The following is a 17,393-nucleotide window of genomic DNA, read 5'->3' as shown; positions in this document are numbered from 1 at the left end:
TTTTGTCAGCCGGGAAGACAGCCAATATCTATAGTAACTCTCATTATGCCTTTGGGGTGGTATACAACTTTGGGACCCTGTGAAAAAATAGGAGATTTATTAACTCATCTAGGAAACCTATACAACATGCAGTTTGATGCTAACCTGCTACAGAAATAGTTCAGTAATAATCAAGCGTGACACAAATGCTGGTTCCACAGATCCCATAACACAGGGCAACGCAGCAGCGGATACAGCAGCCAAGCAGGCTACTGCGGGAGACGTGCACCATCAGGGGTGTAGAATCTTGATTCTACACCAAGATGTGTGTAGAATCACACCTTCCACAGGGACCACTCTACAGAACCTAGTAGCAGCCCAAATATCTGCCCCATCGCAGGAAAAACTTAAATGGGACAAGACAAAATGTGTTCCCGACTCCAAAAGTGTGTGTCGCCAGCCTGATGGGTGGCCGGTTTGCCCCAGAATGTCCTACGTGCCTTTATCCACATGAGTCACGGAAGGGGAAATGTAGGAGAAGGAGGTATTATACATCAGGTATCTAAACAATGGTCTGCACCAGGTCTAACAGCAGTGTCCGAGCACACTGTACAAGGTTATGAAACTTGCTAAACGCATAATAGAGGGAAATCATCTGCTACGTTTGACCATCTGCCTCCAACAGAGGCTCATTTCACCAGCCTAAGGGTTGACTTCGTGTAGATGCCAGCTAGTGAGGGGTTCAAATATTCATTAGTAATAATTGATATGTTTCCTAAGTGGGTGGAAGCCTTTCCAACGCAGAAAGATGATACCAGAATTGTGGTCAAAACCCTAATGAAGGACGTCATTCCTCACTTTGGGGCCCCTTATCAAATCAATGGTGACAGGGGAATCTGCTTTACTGTGAAGCTGATTAAGGAATTGAGTCAGGCTCTGAGTTTCAGCTGGAATTACTACCTCCTGTATCAACCTCAGTCAACCTAGGCTGGTGGAATGAGTGAACGGGACACTAAGACAGGATACCAAAATATACTCTGGCTAAAACGTGTCAAGAAACTGGATTAAAATGACCTCAGGTGCTGCCTATTGTCCTGTACACCTGACAAAATCAGGCCAACTGAATGACCAAATGGACCCATTCAAGGTGCCAATGGGATGCCCCATGCCTGCCAGATCCCATCCCCCACTGTGAAGAGGTAACACCCCTCTAATTTGGACAGGTGAAAAGACAATTTAAGCAGCGAAGGCATTAGGGGAGACCATTTGAATAAACTGGTAACAAGCACTACTTCTGCGGGGAGAGGGAAACACCCATCCATTTATGCCTGGTGACACAGTATATGTAAAAATGTTATAAAAGGATTCTCTCTCTCCCAGCCGGAGAGGACCGTATCAGATACTCCTCGTTACTCAAACTGTGGTGGTCAAACTCGAAGGGAAGGCCAATTGGATCCATGGTACCCAGTGCAAACCAAATATAGCCATTGACTTCTAACAAGAATGAGGACTCTCCTGCTAATACTAACAGGAGTGAAGGGAGGATTGTGGGGGGCGGGGGGACAGGAGAACGTAGCACCCTGCGACATAATACTTTCATGCATATGACATGTAGGTATTTGTAGGAACTTCTTAATTTTCGTACTCACCCATTCGGACACAGGTATCTCCTTAATATCTATCCCATTTGATAGGAACGAGACAAGGATTATAGACCTGTGATACGGAGTATGATGAGGAAGCCTGTCTGGCCATGCATCCCTTCCCGCCTTCATTCAACCCCCTTTCTGAGTCCGAGAATTCATCAGAATGATCAAAAAGGAGGGGGCTGTAGAGGATTTTAGCCAACTGGGAAGGGCATGTACCTTTGCAAGACTATAGAATTGCACATCTGCATTACTGAATGCATAGATCGGAGAATCATGGTGCTGCCCTTTAGTCTACTGCTGTAAACACAAGACACCATTTTATACCCATTAGAATCAACCGTAACGACAAAGTGTGCACTGATTGTAAACAGAGTTGTTGCACTCTGGAGGGATGGCTTTCCATATCACATCTCCTAAAGAATACCTGGGTCTGAGACTTGTATGCAGAAGAAAATTCCCTAACACACTACCTCACTTTCTTATATTATTTCTTTTTGTGTGCTGTTTTTAATCTATTTAATATATATACTGACTATAATGGGTTTGCTTATTTATTTATTTGTCTTTCTATGTCATGAAGTGCATTGTACTGCTGCTGCTAAGTTAACAGAACTCACAACACATGCCATTGATACGTGGTAGGTGGCAGGTAGGTGAGACTAGGTGAGAGTAAGCATTTGGTATGGACTAGAAGGGCCGAGATGGCCTGTTTCTGTGCTGTAATTGTTATATGGTTATAATAAGCCTGATTCTGGTTCTGAATCCATAGGCTTGGGAGAATAGGGGATGACATCATAAAAGTTTATAAAAATATGTGGGATATGGATAAGGTCAACAGTCATAATCTTTTCCCAGGGTTGGATAGCCCAAAGCTAAAGGGTAGCAACAAAAAATCACAGCTGAGGCTGATACAGTGTGGCATTAGTGATGTCGCAGAAGTTGCCAGTTAGAGTTGAACGCAATGTCATAGCTGGTGTCCTTAGGGACTCCAGCTCTGAATTTTTTCCTTGTGGTTTACTCCTAAAGCCTTCTCCATGAGCGGAGGTTTGAGATCAGAGCTTTTCTTTTTCTAAATGAGCTGCCGATTATGGCTGATAAGCCCCATCTGCCCAGAGCGACTGGTTTTAAGGTGCCAGTAATCTACATTTGCCCTTTCTTCTGTCAGTAGAAACAATTCTGCCGGGTTAGTAACTAAGCCACACGTGAAGGCCACAAGCTTGTCTTGCTTGTCAGAGGCTATTTGAGACGCACGCTCTTGGGAATATTTAATAGGTAGAGGGAGAAATGTCTTTTTTTCTTTTATATTTGCACAGTTGTCTTTTGCACATTGGTTGTTTGTCTGTCCTGTTGGGTGAATTCTTCCATTTTCTCTATTATATAGTAGGTAGTGTGGGAACTCACCCCACTAACCCCTCCAGCTATGGCACCTTGGGGAACCAGCCTTCTATACCCTACTTTTTAAATGATGAGGGTGATCACTTCTATCACCATCTCAGGCAGTGTGTTCAGATTCCAACCACTCTTCAGCTGAAAAAAAACTTAGATTTTCCCTTAACCTGTTCTTTACTCTAAGCTATTTTGCCCTCTTTTTCCACTGTCCAAACATCAGGCTCCTGAACCAATGTGGATAACCTACTCAGCTCAACTCTGAACTGTCACACACCTACAGGCTCTCTTTCGAACACTCAACAACCCATGCTCTCAGTATTATTTATTTATTTGTTTTGTTTTGCACATTGGTTGTTTGCCAGTATTTATGTATAGATTATTTTTCATAAATTCTATTTCTTTATTTTCCTGTAAATGTCTGCAAGAAAATGAATATCTAGTATACAGTAACATATTACTTTGATGATAAATTTATTTAGTTGACACCTCTGTTATGAGGAAAAGTTGCCTGCTATCTGTTTTATAAAGTTTCTCATTATTTTGAATACTTCAGTCAGGTTCTCCTTCAGCTTTCTCTGCTCCAATGAAAACAAATCCAGTGTTTCTTCATAACTGGGAACATCTCCTCTCCCATCACTGCACCCCACTCCATCTCCAGTGCATAATATAGAGAGAGAACCATGGCACATTTTACTATTATCTGCTAAGAGGAAACAATCACTACTCATGACCTAGCAATTGAAATAATTTCACTAAATGATAGAACTTCCAGCCCCTTTATTCCTATGTTCTATTCAAAAACTGACAACCTCCGTCTCTGTGGCACTTGATTTGGAGTAAAGCATTCTGAAGCACTTAATGGATGTACTATCAAACAGAATTGACAGAAAAACTGTCATAGTGGGGTTTCAGTGCAGTTGATTAAAGGCATTGTCAAAGCGATGGGTTCAAGCTGTTTCTTAAAGGGAGAGAGGAAAACTTTAATGAGGGAACTCAGTTGTTTCGGGGCTTGATAAATGAAAGCACAGCTGCCTGTGTGGAATGAATAAATTTGCAGATGACCAGGAGGCCCAAATTAGAAGAGCATGAATCTCGGGGAATGTTACATGGTTAAAGTTGTTTATAGATGTAGAGATTAGAAAACAAGGACAAAAATTCTAATTACTTTGTAATAAATATACCAGATCAATAGGAAATGGCAGCTCAGAATGTTCTCATTTACCACAAAGACTTGGCTGATATTTAGCAATTGCCCTTGGATTTGCATATCTCTTTCTGTGTTGGATTGTTAAGAAAGATTTGCCATAATACTAATGCTACAATAAAAAGGTCACCAAAATATAAGATAGAAAATAGTTAGGTGTTTTTTTCATAATCTGACATTTATGACATGGATTAGAGATCCACAAGTTGAATTTAAATCCAAACATTGAACTTCTTTATTTACATCATGGAGACAATTATGCACCAGATGATGAAAATCTCCATGGCAACCATCAAGTTCCAAAAGACTACACCACTTGTAAATATCACAGCCACAATAAAAATGGGACCAATTATTATCTTCTTCGTGAAACAGCATTGTATTTTATGCAAGCTGCATCACTTTAAATAGCATTAACCTTTCGCTGTTATTTCTTGATCTTTTCCCACTCTTAGAAGTGTTAAAAAAAAAACCTGGAAATAAATGCTGTCTATTTGGAAATTATGCCACATGTTTTTTCCAATATACATGACATCTATTGAAGAACAGATTCTTAATTATATTATCCAGAATTGAATGAACATTGTTATCTTAGAATTATAACTGTCATGTGTGTACAAATTGGATAAAGTTGAATGCCTGACAATGTTCAAAATGTATCTGATTCCTAAACATTTAGTATAATCAAAATTAGTTTACTACATTAGTCATACAGGATGGGAAATCGTATTATTACATAATGTTAAAGTTAATTTTTATAGGTTAGCAACTTTTTCAAATTTACATCCTTTACAGAAGACAATATTTACTTTAATCGAGGCAAGCCTTTAATTCCAGATGTATGCTCAGTGGTCACTTTATTAGGTACACCTGTACAGCTGCTTGTTACTGAAAATATCTAGTAAGCAAATCGTGGGACAGCGATTCAATGCACAAAAGCATGCAGACATAGTCAACCAGTTCAGTTGTAGTACAAGCCAAATAACAGAATGGGGAAGAAATGTGATCTTAATGACTTGGACTATGGAATGATTGTTGGTGCCATACATGATGGTTTGAGTAGCCCAGAAACTGCTGATCTCCTAGGATTTTCACACGGACTACAGTCTCTAGAATTTATAGAGAATGGTGTGAAAAACATTTTAAAAATCCAGTGAGTGGCAGTTCTGTGGGCCAAAAAAGCTTTGTTAATAGAGGAGGTCAGAGGAGAATGGTCAGCCTGGTTCAAGCTGACAGTAACTCAAGTAACCCCAGAGATAGTGTTTGCATTGGTGACAATTCAGCTGATGAGTACATTCTGGCTGCCAATTATTTCTGTAGGTCATGAGGTTATGAAAGCATCAAAATGTGTTCCACCAGCATTTTGTGTGTGTTGTTGTTTGCATTTCCAGCATCTGCAGATTTCCTCGTGTTTGCAAATTAAATGCAAGCCTCTTCTTCACTCAAATGGCTCCTACAGTATGAAACAGTTTAAATGAGACCATAAAACATGGGAGGAGAATTAAACCACTTGGTCCATCCAGTCTGCTCTGCCATACCTTCATGGCTGATTTATTATCCCTCTCAACCCCATTTTCCTGCCTTCGCCCTGTAACATTTGATAATCTCACTAATCAAGAATCTATCAACCTCCACTTTAAATGTTGCCAGCGACTTGGGCTCCACAACATCTGTGGCAACAAATTCCACAGATTCACCATGCTCCGGTTCAAGAAATTCCTCTGCATTTCTGCTCTAAAGGGACACCTTTTTATTCTGAAGCAGTGCCCTCTGGTCCTAGACTCACCTATTATAAAAAAAATTCTCTTCACATCTACTCTATCTGGGCATTACAATATTCAATAGTTTTCAATGAGATTCCCCCCTCATTCCTCTAGTATTCTAATGTTAAGTGTCTAAACTCCAGTGAGTACAGACTTAGAGCAATCAAACACAAGTTAACCCTTTCATTTCCAGGGTCATTCTTGTGAACCTCTTCTGGATCCTCTCTAGTCCCAGCACATTCTTTCTTAGATAAGGAGCCCAAAACTGCTCATAATGCTCCAAGTGTGGTCAGACTAATACCTTATAAAGCCTCAGTAAGTTACTAAGGTACTAAACTCAGTCACTGATCGTCAAGTTAGAACCTGAGATTTAAATCAATTTGAAGAAGGGAGATGAATGTCTCCTACTAAATATGGCTTCTAAGATTCAAAAAGAAATAAATGAAGGATTCTGTAAGTCTAATCCATGTATGCAATGACCTTCTGCCCATCTATTCTCCTAGTATCACCTCTTCAGAGAGCTAATGGTTTGATATGTGACAACAGAGACAGGAGAAAGCTCACAAAGCAAAATCTGAATCACTGAAGTGTTGGCTGAAAGAAGGTGCATATGGTAATTTTAAAAACAAAATCTGTTTCTACTGAAGCCACTATTCACAGACAATAATAAAAAGAAAAATAGGTAATTATTCCAGTGTTGGTGACTCAGCAAAAACATAAAGCTAACTCTCCAACAGATAACGTGATACTTATTTCCCTCAAAGATATTGATATGCATGATCAACTATATTTACTTCAATAGAGCAACTTGCATGATCACAATTTTTGCCTCACCTTCTGTGTATGATTGCTTGTACTTGGAAATGATCACATATGGAAGTTCCCAATACCAATGACAAGACTTTTGCTTAGCATTTTACCAGTAAACTTATACTATTAAACAGATTTTCGAAGGATTGGATAAGGTGATACAGGCTTCTACTTCTATAGTGCATTCCAATTTCTCTTGGAATTCCCCCAAGCACCTTACAGTTCATGAAGTACTTTAGAACTATAGTTACCATTGTGGAAAATACAGCAGTTAGTTTGTGCATGAAAAATTCCCTCTAGAGCAACGTCTAAATAACATTTTCTTATTGACCTAGCTATTCATCCTGTGCTCAAACCATCTTTGTGTGTGTGTGCGCACGCGTGTGTGTGTATGTATCTGGTACATACACAAGCCCTCCAATGTTGCAGAACCTGGTCTTTATTCCTCTAGTTACCATAGACCTCTTTGTCACTGAATGAAAACCTAGTCCTGATGCAATCCTATGATATAATTACTTCATTTTGAAAGGTATTTTCACTCCACAGTATGATACATTGATGTTAATTGAGGGGAAAATATTGGGAGGGGACTGCTGGCAATTCCTCAGCTCAACTCTTCGAGTTTGAAATTACTGCATCCATTTTGGGGACCAGGGAGATGTATTGACCATCTTAGACAAGAACTGGGAACTCTACAGGGGCAGCATTGACTTAGTACATCACAAGAACTTCAGCTTAAAATCTGTAAGGAGACTTGAATCTACTCAAACATATGCAAAAATAATATGAATTGATCTCCTGCTGAAAATTATGGAGTTCCTGAACTGCAACTGAACATGTAGACAAAGTTGAATACAGTTGCAGAAGATACAGTTATAATTCAGAAAGTATTATATTTGAATGCACGTAATATATGGAATAAGGCAGATGACCATGTAGTACAGTTAGAGAATGGCAGGTAAGTTGTTGTGGGCATCACTGAGGTGTGGCTTAGCATCCAGAAATACAGATTGTATCGAAAGCACAGGCAGGTAGACGGAGTGGCTCTGCTAGTAAAAAATGAAATCCAATCCTGAGAAAGAAATGACATAGGATTGGAAGATGCAGGATCCTTGTGTGTTGAGTTAAGAAACTGCAAGGGTAAAAAGACCCTGATGGGAGTTATATACAAGCCTTTGAACTGTAGCAGAGATGTGGTTTACAAATTACAATGGGAGATAGAAAAGGCATGTCAAAAGGTCAATCTTATGGAAGTCATGGGGGATTTCAATATGCAGGTATATTAGGAAAATCAGGTTGGTGCTGGATCCCCAAAGAAAGAATTTGTAGAATGCCTATGAGATGGTTTTTTTAGATGACTATGCAGAGTAGCATAGGGGAATGGTTATTCTGGATTGGGTATTGTGTAATAAACTTGATTTGATAGGGTGCTTAAGGTAAGGGAACATTTAGTAGGCAGTGACTAAAATAATAAAACTCATCCTGAAAATTGCAAGGGAGAACTAAAGACAAATCTATTATGGTGGAGTAAAGAGAATTATAGAGCCTTGAGACAGAAGCTTGCCACAGTTGATTGTAAGGAGATGATGGCTGGAGTTTCTGGGAGCAAGTTGGAAGGTGCAGCATTGATGTAAGTATTCTAAAGGCAAGATGATGCAACTATGGCTGACAAGGGAAATCAAAAGCAACATGAAAACAAAAGAGAGGGCATATAATAGAGCAAAAATTAGTGGGAAGTTAGAGGATTGGAAAGCTACTAAAAACCAACAGAAGACAACTAAAATGTCACAAGGAGGGAAAAATTGAAATATGAAGGTAAGCTAACCAGTAATATCAAAGAGGATACCAAAAGTTCCTTCAGATATATAAAGAATAAAAGAGAGATGAGAGTAGATATCAGACTGCTGGAAAATGACGCTGAAGAGGTAATAATGGAGGACAAGGAAGTTGTGGATGAACTGAATAAGTATTTTGCATCAGTCTTCGCTGTGGAACACACTAACAGTATGTTGAAAGTTCTAAAGTGCCAGGGAGCAGAAGTGACTGCAGTTGCTATTGTACAGGAGTAAGTGCTGAGGAAGCTGAAAGGTCTGAAGGTAGATAAGTCATCTAGACCAGTTGCACTGAACCTGAGGGTTCAGAAAGAGGAGGCTGAAGAGAATGTGGAAGTATTAGTAATGATCTTTCAAGAATCATTAGATTCTGGCTAGGTTCTGGAGAACTGGTAAATCACAAATGTCACTCCACTCTTGAAGGAGAAAGGAAAGGAGACCTGTTAGCCTGAGTTCAGTCATTGGGAAAATGTTAGGATTGTTAAGGATGAAGTCTCAGGGTACTTGGAGGCAAATGAGAAAAATAGGCCAAAGTCAGCATGGCTCCCTTAAAGGAAGACCTTGACTGAAAAATCTGTTGAAATTCTTTGAGGAAATAACAAGTGGGATAGACAAAGGAGAATTGGTGATTTTCAGAAGGCCTTTCACAAGGTTCTGTACTTGAGGCTGTTTAACAAGATAAGGGTCCGTATTATCACAGGAAGCGTGGATAGAAGATTGGCTGACTGGCAGGAGGCAAAGAGTAGAAATAAAGGGAGCCCTTTCTAGTTGACTGCCAGTGATTAGTGGTGTTCAATAGTGTTGAGGAAGCAGAGAAGCTGCAGAAGAATTAGACAGATTAGGAGAATGGACAAAGAGCTGGCAGATGGAATCCAGTTTTGGGAAGTGTATGGTCATGTTTACTGGTAGAAGGAATTGAAGCATAGACTATTTTCTAAACAAGAAAAAAATTCAAAAATCTGAATGCAAAGGAACTTGGGAGTCCTCATGCAGGATTCCCTAAAGGTTAACTTCCAGCTTGAGTCATTGGGCAAGGAAGGGAAATGTAATGGTAGCATTAATTTCAAGAGGACTAAAATTTAGGAGCAAAGATGTAATGCAGAAGCTTTATAAAGGATTGGTCAGACTGCACATGGAGTATTGTGAGCAGTTTTGGGCCTCTTATGTAAGAAGATATGTGCTGGCATTTTCAAGGATCCAAACATTCACGAAAATTATTCCAGGAATGAAAGGGTTAACATACGAGTAGCATGTGGGTGCAGACTCTGGGCCGGTACCTATTGAAATTTTGAAGACTGAGTAGGGATCTCATCTAAACCTATCAAATGTTGAAAGGCCTAGATAAAGTGGATATGGAGAGGATGTTTCCATGGAGAGGAGCAGCCTACGACCAGAGGGCACAGCCTCAGAATAGAGGGACCACCAGTTAGAACAGAGAGGTGGATGAATTTCTTTAGCCAGAGGAGGGGGGTGAATCAGTGAAATTTGTTGCTGCAGGTGGCTGCGGAGTCCAGGTCATAGTGTCTACTTAAGGCAGAGGTTGATACATTCTTGATCAGTCAGGGAGTGAAAGGTTACAGGGCAAAGGCAGGAGAATTGGGTTGAAAGGGAAAGTGGATCAGCCATGATGAAATGGCAGAACAGATTAGATGGGTCGAATGGACTAATTCTACAAGTTTTGACAGTCTTCCTTGAGTCCACGCCACTGAATTACATCAATGTGACCAATTAAACTACCAACCTGTAAATCTCTGGAATGTAGGAGTATGTAGTCCTTACAGACAGCAGCAGAATTGAACCCGGGTCACTGGCAGCACCTGGAGTTTACAGTCATCGGTAGAATGTATGTAGTCTTTACAGACAGCAGCAGAATTGAACCCGGGTCACTGGCAGCACCCGGAGTTTACAGTCATCGGTAGAATGTATGTAGTCCTTACAGACAGCAGCAGAATTGAACCCGGGTCACTGGCAGCACCTGGAGTTTACAGTCATCGGTAGAATGTATGTAGTCTTTACAGACAGCAGCAGAATTGAACCCGGGTCACTGGCAGCACCCGGAGTTTACAGTCATCGGTAGAATGTATGTAGTCTTTACAGACAGCAGCAGAATTGAACCCGGGTCACTGGCAGCACCCGGAGTTTACAGTCATCGGTAGAATGTATGTAGTCTTTACAGACAGCAGCAGAATTGAACCCGGGTCACTGGCAGCACCTGGAGTTTACAGTCATCGGTAGAATGTATGTAGTCTTTACAGACAGCAGCAGAATTGAACCCGGGTCACTGGCAGCACCCGGAGTTTACAGTCATCGGTAGAATGTATGTAGTCCTTACAGACAGCAGCAGAATTGAACCCGGGTCACTGGCAGCACCCGGAGTTTACAGTCATCGGTAGAATGTATGTAGTCCTTACAGACAGCAGCAGAATTGAACCCGGGTCACTGGCAGCACCTGGAGTTTACAGTCATCGGTAGAATGTATGTAGTCTTTACAGACAGCAGCAGAATTGAACCCGGGTCACTGGCACTGCAATAGCATTACACTAACTGTTGCACTGTTGTGCTGCCTGTATTCATAAACAGGAACACCCTGATCACTCAAAATTTCTCACATCTGTAAACCTTTTCATTTTGACCATAGCCTCCCTCCGAACCCTCCTGCTGAAATGTATGACCTCACCTCTTCCCACAGTAAACACCTTCTACCAAGCTTTTGCCCACTCTTGAAAACAGTTACAAGGATTTGCCAGGACTTGAGGAACTGTGATACAGAGAGAGCTTGGAGCATCAGAGACTGAGAAATGGGGGGGGGGGGGTGTATATAAAATCATTTATTAGGGTGAATGTATTCAGTTTCCCCCCCCCCCCCCAATAGTTCAGGAATCAAGACTAGAAAACATACATAAGTATAGGGTGAGAGGTAAAGGTTTAATAGAAACTTGGTGGGCAACATTTTTTTTATACAGTTTGTTTTTTATTGCAGCAAGCTACTGGAAGAAATGGTTGAGACAGATACAATAACCAATTTTAAAAAGCAGTTAGACAAGCACATGGATTGGAAAGGTTAAGAAGGTTATGGGTCAAATGGTTCCAGCTTGGATAGGGCATTTTGGCTGACATGGACCTGATAGGCTGATGGGCCTATTCCCATGCTGTCCTCTGACTCTGCCAACATTTGGCTTATGTCCTTTGAGGATGCAACAAAACACCAACGAAAAGTGAACAGTATTGGATCAATTTCGAGAAAATTGCAAGATTGCATGTGGCTGATTGATCGTGCAGTGCAATGATTGGGCCTCTAACTCATATAATTCGATGACTCTATAATACTCACTATACATATAGATAGGTCTGTATCCTGCTGAAAAGTCCGAATACTCTTGTTATAACATGTTGAAAATGATCTATTTATTCCAACTCTCTGTCTTCTATACAATAATCATTTTAATTCCATGATAACACACTTCTTCAAATACCATGGGCTCTTATTTAATTTACCAGCCTTTTTGGGGTACCTTACTAAATGCCGTCTGAAAATCCATAGGTCCCTTTCTTATTTTTGTTTTAATTTAGAAATGCACTGTGGTAACAGGGTCTTTTGAGTCATTGAATCCAGGTTGCCCAATTACACTCATGTGATCAATTAACCTTGTAATCCCAAGGAAACCCATTCATTCATGAGGACTCCTTACAGACAGCAGTGCAAATGAACCCAGGCCACTGGTGCTAATGTTGCATTACGCTTACCGCTACACTACCTGATGCACCATCAATAACTCACTCTGAGACGTAAGGCGAGATATCGGCTTTTATTGACTGGAAGAAGGAACCAGGAGTGAGTGACCATCATACTACGTCCTGGAGACTGAGGCCGAGCATCAGGCCTCAGATCACCTTTATATAGGGGCCTGTGGGAGGAGCCACAGGAACAGTCAGCAGGGAGCGTGTCCAGACAGGAACACGTAGTTCACCACATTCACCCCCTCTTTGTTTAAAAGAGTCCCCATGTGGCGAAGTTTCTTACAAGTCAAGTCTATCAGGTGGTCGAATCTGTTGCTGCGATCTACGTAGCACTGGCTGTGATTGCACAGATGCCGGTGACATTGATGATTGCACAGGAGACGGAGGTTGTGCTTGTTCCAGCCCACTAGGCACCAGTGATCCCTCACGCATGTGCGAGGCGCCTGGTATATATGCGTACGAAACGCCCGGTATATAAGTGTCGTGAGGAGTCTGTGTAGGGCCTGGTGAGCGCGGTGTCACCTCGGGTACAGGGTTCATAGTTACTGGAGAGTCTTCAGGGTAGTGGTCTGCTGCACCTGCGGGTGCCAGGTCGTGAATGGAGACCGTGTCCTCCCGCCCATCAGGGAAGACCACGTAAGCATACTGGGGGTTCGCATGCAGAAGGTGAACCCTCTCGACCAGCGGGGAGTATTTATTGCTCCTCACATGTTTCCGGAGCAGCACTGGCCCCGGGGACGTCAGCCAAACTGGTAGGGTGGTCCCAGTGATAGACTTCCTGGGAAAAGAGAATAGACGTTCGTGAGGGGTGGCATTGGTGGACGTACATAACAGAGAGCGGATAGAGTGGAGTGCCTCAGGGAGGACCTCCTGCCATCGAGAGAACAGCAACCCTTTTGACTTAAGGGCTAAAAGTGTGGCCTTCCACACCGTGGCATTCTCCCGCTCCACCTGTCCATTACCCCAGGGATTATAACTCGTGGTCCGACTAGTAGCAATGCCCCTAGCTAGCAGGTACTGGCGCAGCTTGACACTTATAAAGGAGGACCCTCTATCACTGTGGATATAGCAGGGATATCCGAACAGAGGGAAGAGCTGGCGCAGGGCTTTTATGACGGACATGGCAGTGGTGTCGGGGCAGGGAATGGCAAAGGGGAACCGTGAGTACTCGTCGATAACATTGAGAAAATAGACATTGCGGTCAGTGGAGGGAAGGGGGCCCTTAAAGTCAACACTCAGTCGCTCAAAAGGGCGGGTGGCCTTGACAAGTTGCGCCGTGTCAGGACGGTAGAAGTGCGGTTTGCACTCAGCGCAAATTTGGCAGTCCCTGGTCATCATCCTGATGTCCTCCAGGGAGTACGGCAGGTTCCAAGCTTTCACAAAATGGTAAAATTGGGTGACCCCCGGATGGCAAAGTTGTGCATGAAGGGCATATAGCTGGTCGAGCTGTGTGCTAGCACATGTTCCCCGGGATAGGGCATCAGGGGGCTCATTGAGTCTGCCAGGCCGGTACAGGATATCATAGGTGTAGGTGGAGAGTTCTATTCTCCACTGCAAAATCTTATCATTTTTGATTTTGCCCCGCTGTTGGTTGCTGAACAGGAACGCAACCGAGCGCTGGTCGGTCAGCAAGGTGAACCTTTTGCCAGCAAGATAGTGCCTCCAGTGCCTAATAGCTTCCACTATGGCCTGGGCTTCTTTCTGCACCGCGGAGTGCCGAACTTCAGAGCCTTGAAGGGTACGAGAAAAGAATGCTACTGGCCTGCCTTCCTGATTGAGGGTAGCAGCCAGAGCGAAATCGGAGGCGTCACTCTCTACTTGGAAGGGAACGGTCTCGTCCACCGCATGCATCGTAGCTTTGGCAATGTCCTCTTTAATGCAGCTGAAGGCCACGCGGGCCTCAGCAGAGAGGGGAAATGTTGTAGACTTGACCAGGGGGCAGGCCTTGTCTGCGTAATGGGGGACCCATTGGGCGTAATAGGAAAAAAAACCCAGGCACCGTCGGAGGGCTTTGAGAGTGGTGGGAAGAGGGAGTTCTAACAGGGGGCGCATACGGTCGGGATCAGGGCCAATGACCCCGTTTTCCACGACATACCCAAGGATAGCAAGGCGGGTGGTTCCGAACACACACTTGTCCCTGTTATAAGTAAGGTTCAGAGCTGCGGCCACTTGGAGAAATAGTTGGAGGTTGGCGTCGTGATCTGGCCAGTCGTGACCACAGATGGTGATGTTATCCAGATAGGGAAATGTGGCCTGCAGCTGGTACTGGTCCACTATCCGGTCCATTTCCCTCTGGAAGACAGAGACACCATTCGTGACACCGAAAGGGACGCACAGGAAGTGATAGAGCCTGCTGCCCGCCTCGAAGGTGGTGTAGGGACGGTCCTCTGGGCAGATGGGGAGCTGGTAATAAGCGGATTTCAGATCTATTGTTGAGTACACCTTGTACTGAGCTATCTGATTGACCATATCCGCGATGCGGGGTAGGGGGTACGCGTCAAGCTGCGTGAAGCTATTGATGGTTTGACTATAGTCCACCACCATCCTATATTTCTACCCAGTCCGAACAACTACCTGGGCCCTCCAAGGGCTTGAGCTTGGCTCAATGATCCCCTCCCTGAGCAGCCGCTGCACCTCTGACTGAATGAAGGCCCTGTCCCCCGCGCTGTACCTCCTGCTTTTAGTTGTCACAGGGTTACAGTCAGGGGTCAGGTTGGCGAACAGCGGTGGGGGAGGGACCTTGAGGGTGGAGAGACTGCAAGGGGTGTCGGTAGTGCAGCTGTCGGCCTGGTGCTGGATGGGACGTGTGGGCCCGTGTGTGTGTGTGTGGTCAGTAGTGATGAAGTCCCACAAAACTGAGGATTCCGGACAGTGAGTGGTGGGAGGGGCCCGTCATATACCATAGTCACACTTTCGAGGTGGCTCTGGAAGTCGAGCCCCAATAGCACAGGTGCGCACAGTTTAGGCATGACCAGTAGCGCAAAGTTCCGATATTCTGTGCCTTGCACCACCAATGTCACTACACAACCCGCCTGGATGTCTGCGGAATGCGACCCAGAAGCCAAATTGATCCTCCGACTGACCGGCTGTGTTGCGAGTCCGCAGCGTTGCACTGTGTCCGGGTGAATAAAACTCTCAGTGCTGCCCGTGTCAAACAGGCATCTAGTCCTGTGCCCCTCCACCAGGATGTCCATCATGGACCTTGCAAGCTGGTGTGGGGCGCTTTGGTCGAGGGTTACAGTGGCCAGAGTTGAGCCGTCGGGGTACCCGGTAAGCATCGGAGGGTCGGGGGCGGGGCATGCTGACGCTGACAAAGTTGGCTGCCCACATCCGGGCATGCAAGATGGTGGCCCCCACGTCTCACCCGCAGCGCTGCACTCCGCTCGCAGTTTAGACTTACAGACCTTGGCGAAATGGCCCCGCTTTCCGCAGCTGGAGCAGGTCGCTCCTCACGCTGGGCAGCGTTGTCGGGGTGTTTTGAGTCCGCAGAAAGAACAAAGCACGGGCTTCTGACAGGCCGTAGCCGTGGTCAGGTTCGGGGAGCTCGTGGAATCGCGACTGGCAGCGGCGTTGGTGAATTCGCTCCCGGGAGCCGTCGGTGGTGGGGTCTGAGGTGTCCACGGAACCGGCGGGGAACCGCGCGGCTGGACAGCGTCAGCGTTGTGCAGAGCAGCTTCTAGAGCGTTGGCCGTCTCGATCGCCGAGCGTAAGGTCAGATCGGCTTTTTCCAGCAGCCGCTGGCGCATGTACACTGACCTCAGTCCCGTCACAAAGGCGTCTCGCACTAGCAGCTCTGCGTGCTGTTCTGCCGTGAGCGTCTTGCAGTCAGAAGTTCGGACGAGTGTCTGTAGTGCTCGGAGAAACTCAGCGCTCGATTCGCCAGGCTGCTGTCACCGGGTCGCTAAACAATGTAGACAATGCGTAGACGGTGTTCACCGGCTGCAGGTACTGTCTTTTGAGGGTGTCCAGTGCCCCATCATAGGTCGGCAGGTCCCGGATAATGGAGTAAACTTTTGGGGTGACCCTCTAGAGGAGAATTCTGTGCATAACGGCAGGGTCAGTCGCACGAACCTCCTCCAAGTATGATTGGAAGCTTGCAAGCCAGAGTTCAAAAGCAAGAGCTGCTTCAGGGGCTTGAGGGTCCAAATCCAACCTTTCCGGACGTAAAACAGTTTCCATGTTTTAAAACTTCCAGTCAATAAAATTGATGCACCATCAATAACTCACTCTGAGACGTAAGGCGAGATATCGGCTTTTATTCACTGGAAGAAGGAACCAGCAGTGAGTGACCATCATACTACGTCCTGGAGACTGAGGCCGAGCGTCAGGCCTCAGATCGCCTTTATACAGGGGTCTGTGGGAGGAGCCACAGGAGCAGTCAGCAGGGGGCGTGTCCAGACAGGCACACGTAGTTCACCACACTGCCATGCCATCTCTTTGTTATGTATGCGTGGAGCAAGAATGACAACGGAGTAGTATGATTGAATATTTTTACTGAGTCATAATTGTAATGGTATACACTGGGGCTTACAGAGTGGGGGCAACAAACCAGGCCCACCGAGACGAAAACACCCACATCAAGAGAAAGTGCCTCCTGCATAGGAGGCCCAGTTGATTCCCTGCACAATTGACTGGCTGCATGTGCACTTGCCATATTCACACAATTGATCCGATATGGTTCACTCTTGTGGTTGTTTTTTGTTTTGGTTGCATCCTTGAAGAACACAAGCAAAATGTTTGCACAGCCAGAAATTGAACAAAGTTAAACATATAGCTTAAGGTGGTTTCGAATGCAAAGCACAAATCAAATCTGTCAAAACTAGTTGCATCAATCTGACTGGTTGCATCACCATCTGGTGTGGAAATACCAATGCACAGGATCAGTAATAGCTGCAGAAAGTTGAAAACCCAGGCAGCTCCATCATGAGTGCAAGCCTTCCCATCATCAAGGACATCTTTAAAAGGGAATGCCTCAAAAAGATAGCATCCATAATCAACAATCCCAGCACCCACACCCTCTTCACATTGC

General features: G+C 44.4%; 2 protein-coding genes across 2 annotated transcripts in view; both read right to left on the bottom strand.

The window, feature by feature from the left end:
- The window catches only part of LOC132394271 (contactin-associated protein-like 5), a 977,958-nt gene that overhangs the window by 947,123 nt on the left and 13,442 nt on the right, over positions 1-17,393 (bottom strand). The gene's annotated exons all lie outside the window — the stretch shown is intronic.
- LOC132394273 (uncharacterized) overlaps positions 12,448-17,393 on the bottom strand; it is a 63,077-nt gene continuing 58,131 nt past the window's right edge. Inside the window, exons 2-3 of the mRNA XM_059970197.1 lie at positions 14,460-14,656; positions 12,448-13,142 (exon numbers count right to left, since the gene is read on the bottom strand). Of these exons, the coding sequence (XP_059826180.1) occupies positions 12,644-13,142; positions 14,460-14,650 (690 nt within the window). The 5' untranslated portion in view covers positions 14,651-14,656 and the 3' untranslated portion in view covers positions 12,448-12,643. The remainder of the gene's footprint in view (positions 13,143-14,459; positions 14,657-17,393) is intronic.

This window comes from Hypanus sabinus, chromosome 5, assembly GCF_030144855.1.
Source record: "Hypanus sabinus isolate sHypSab1 chromosome 5, sHypSab1.hap1, whole genome shotgun sequence".
Lineage (NCBI taxonomy): Eukaryota > Metazoa > Chordata > Chondrichthyes > Myliobatiformes > Dasyatidae > Hypanus > Hypanus sabinus.
Note: the sequence above shows the minus strand (reverse complement) of the source record. Positions and strands in the feature narration are given on the sequence as shown.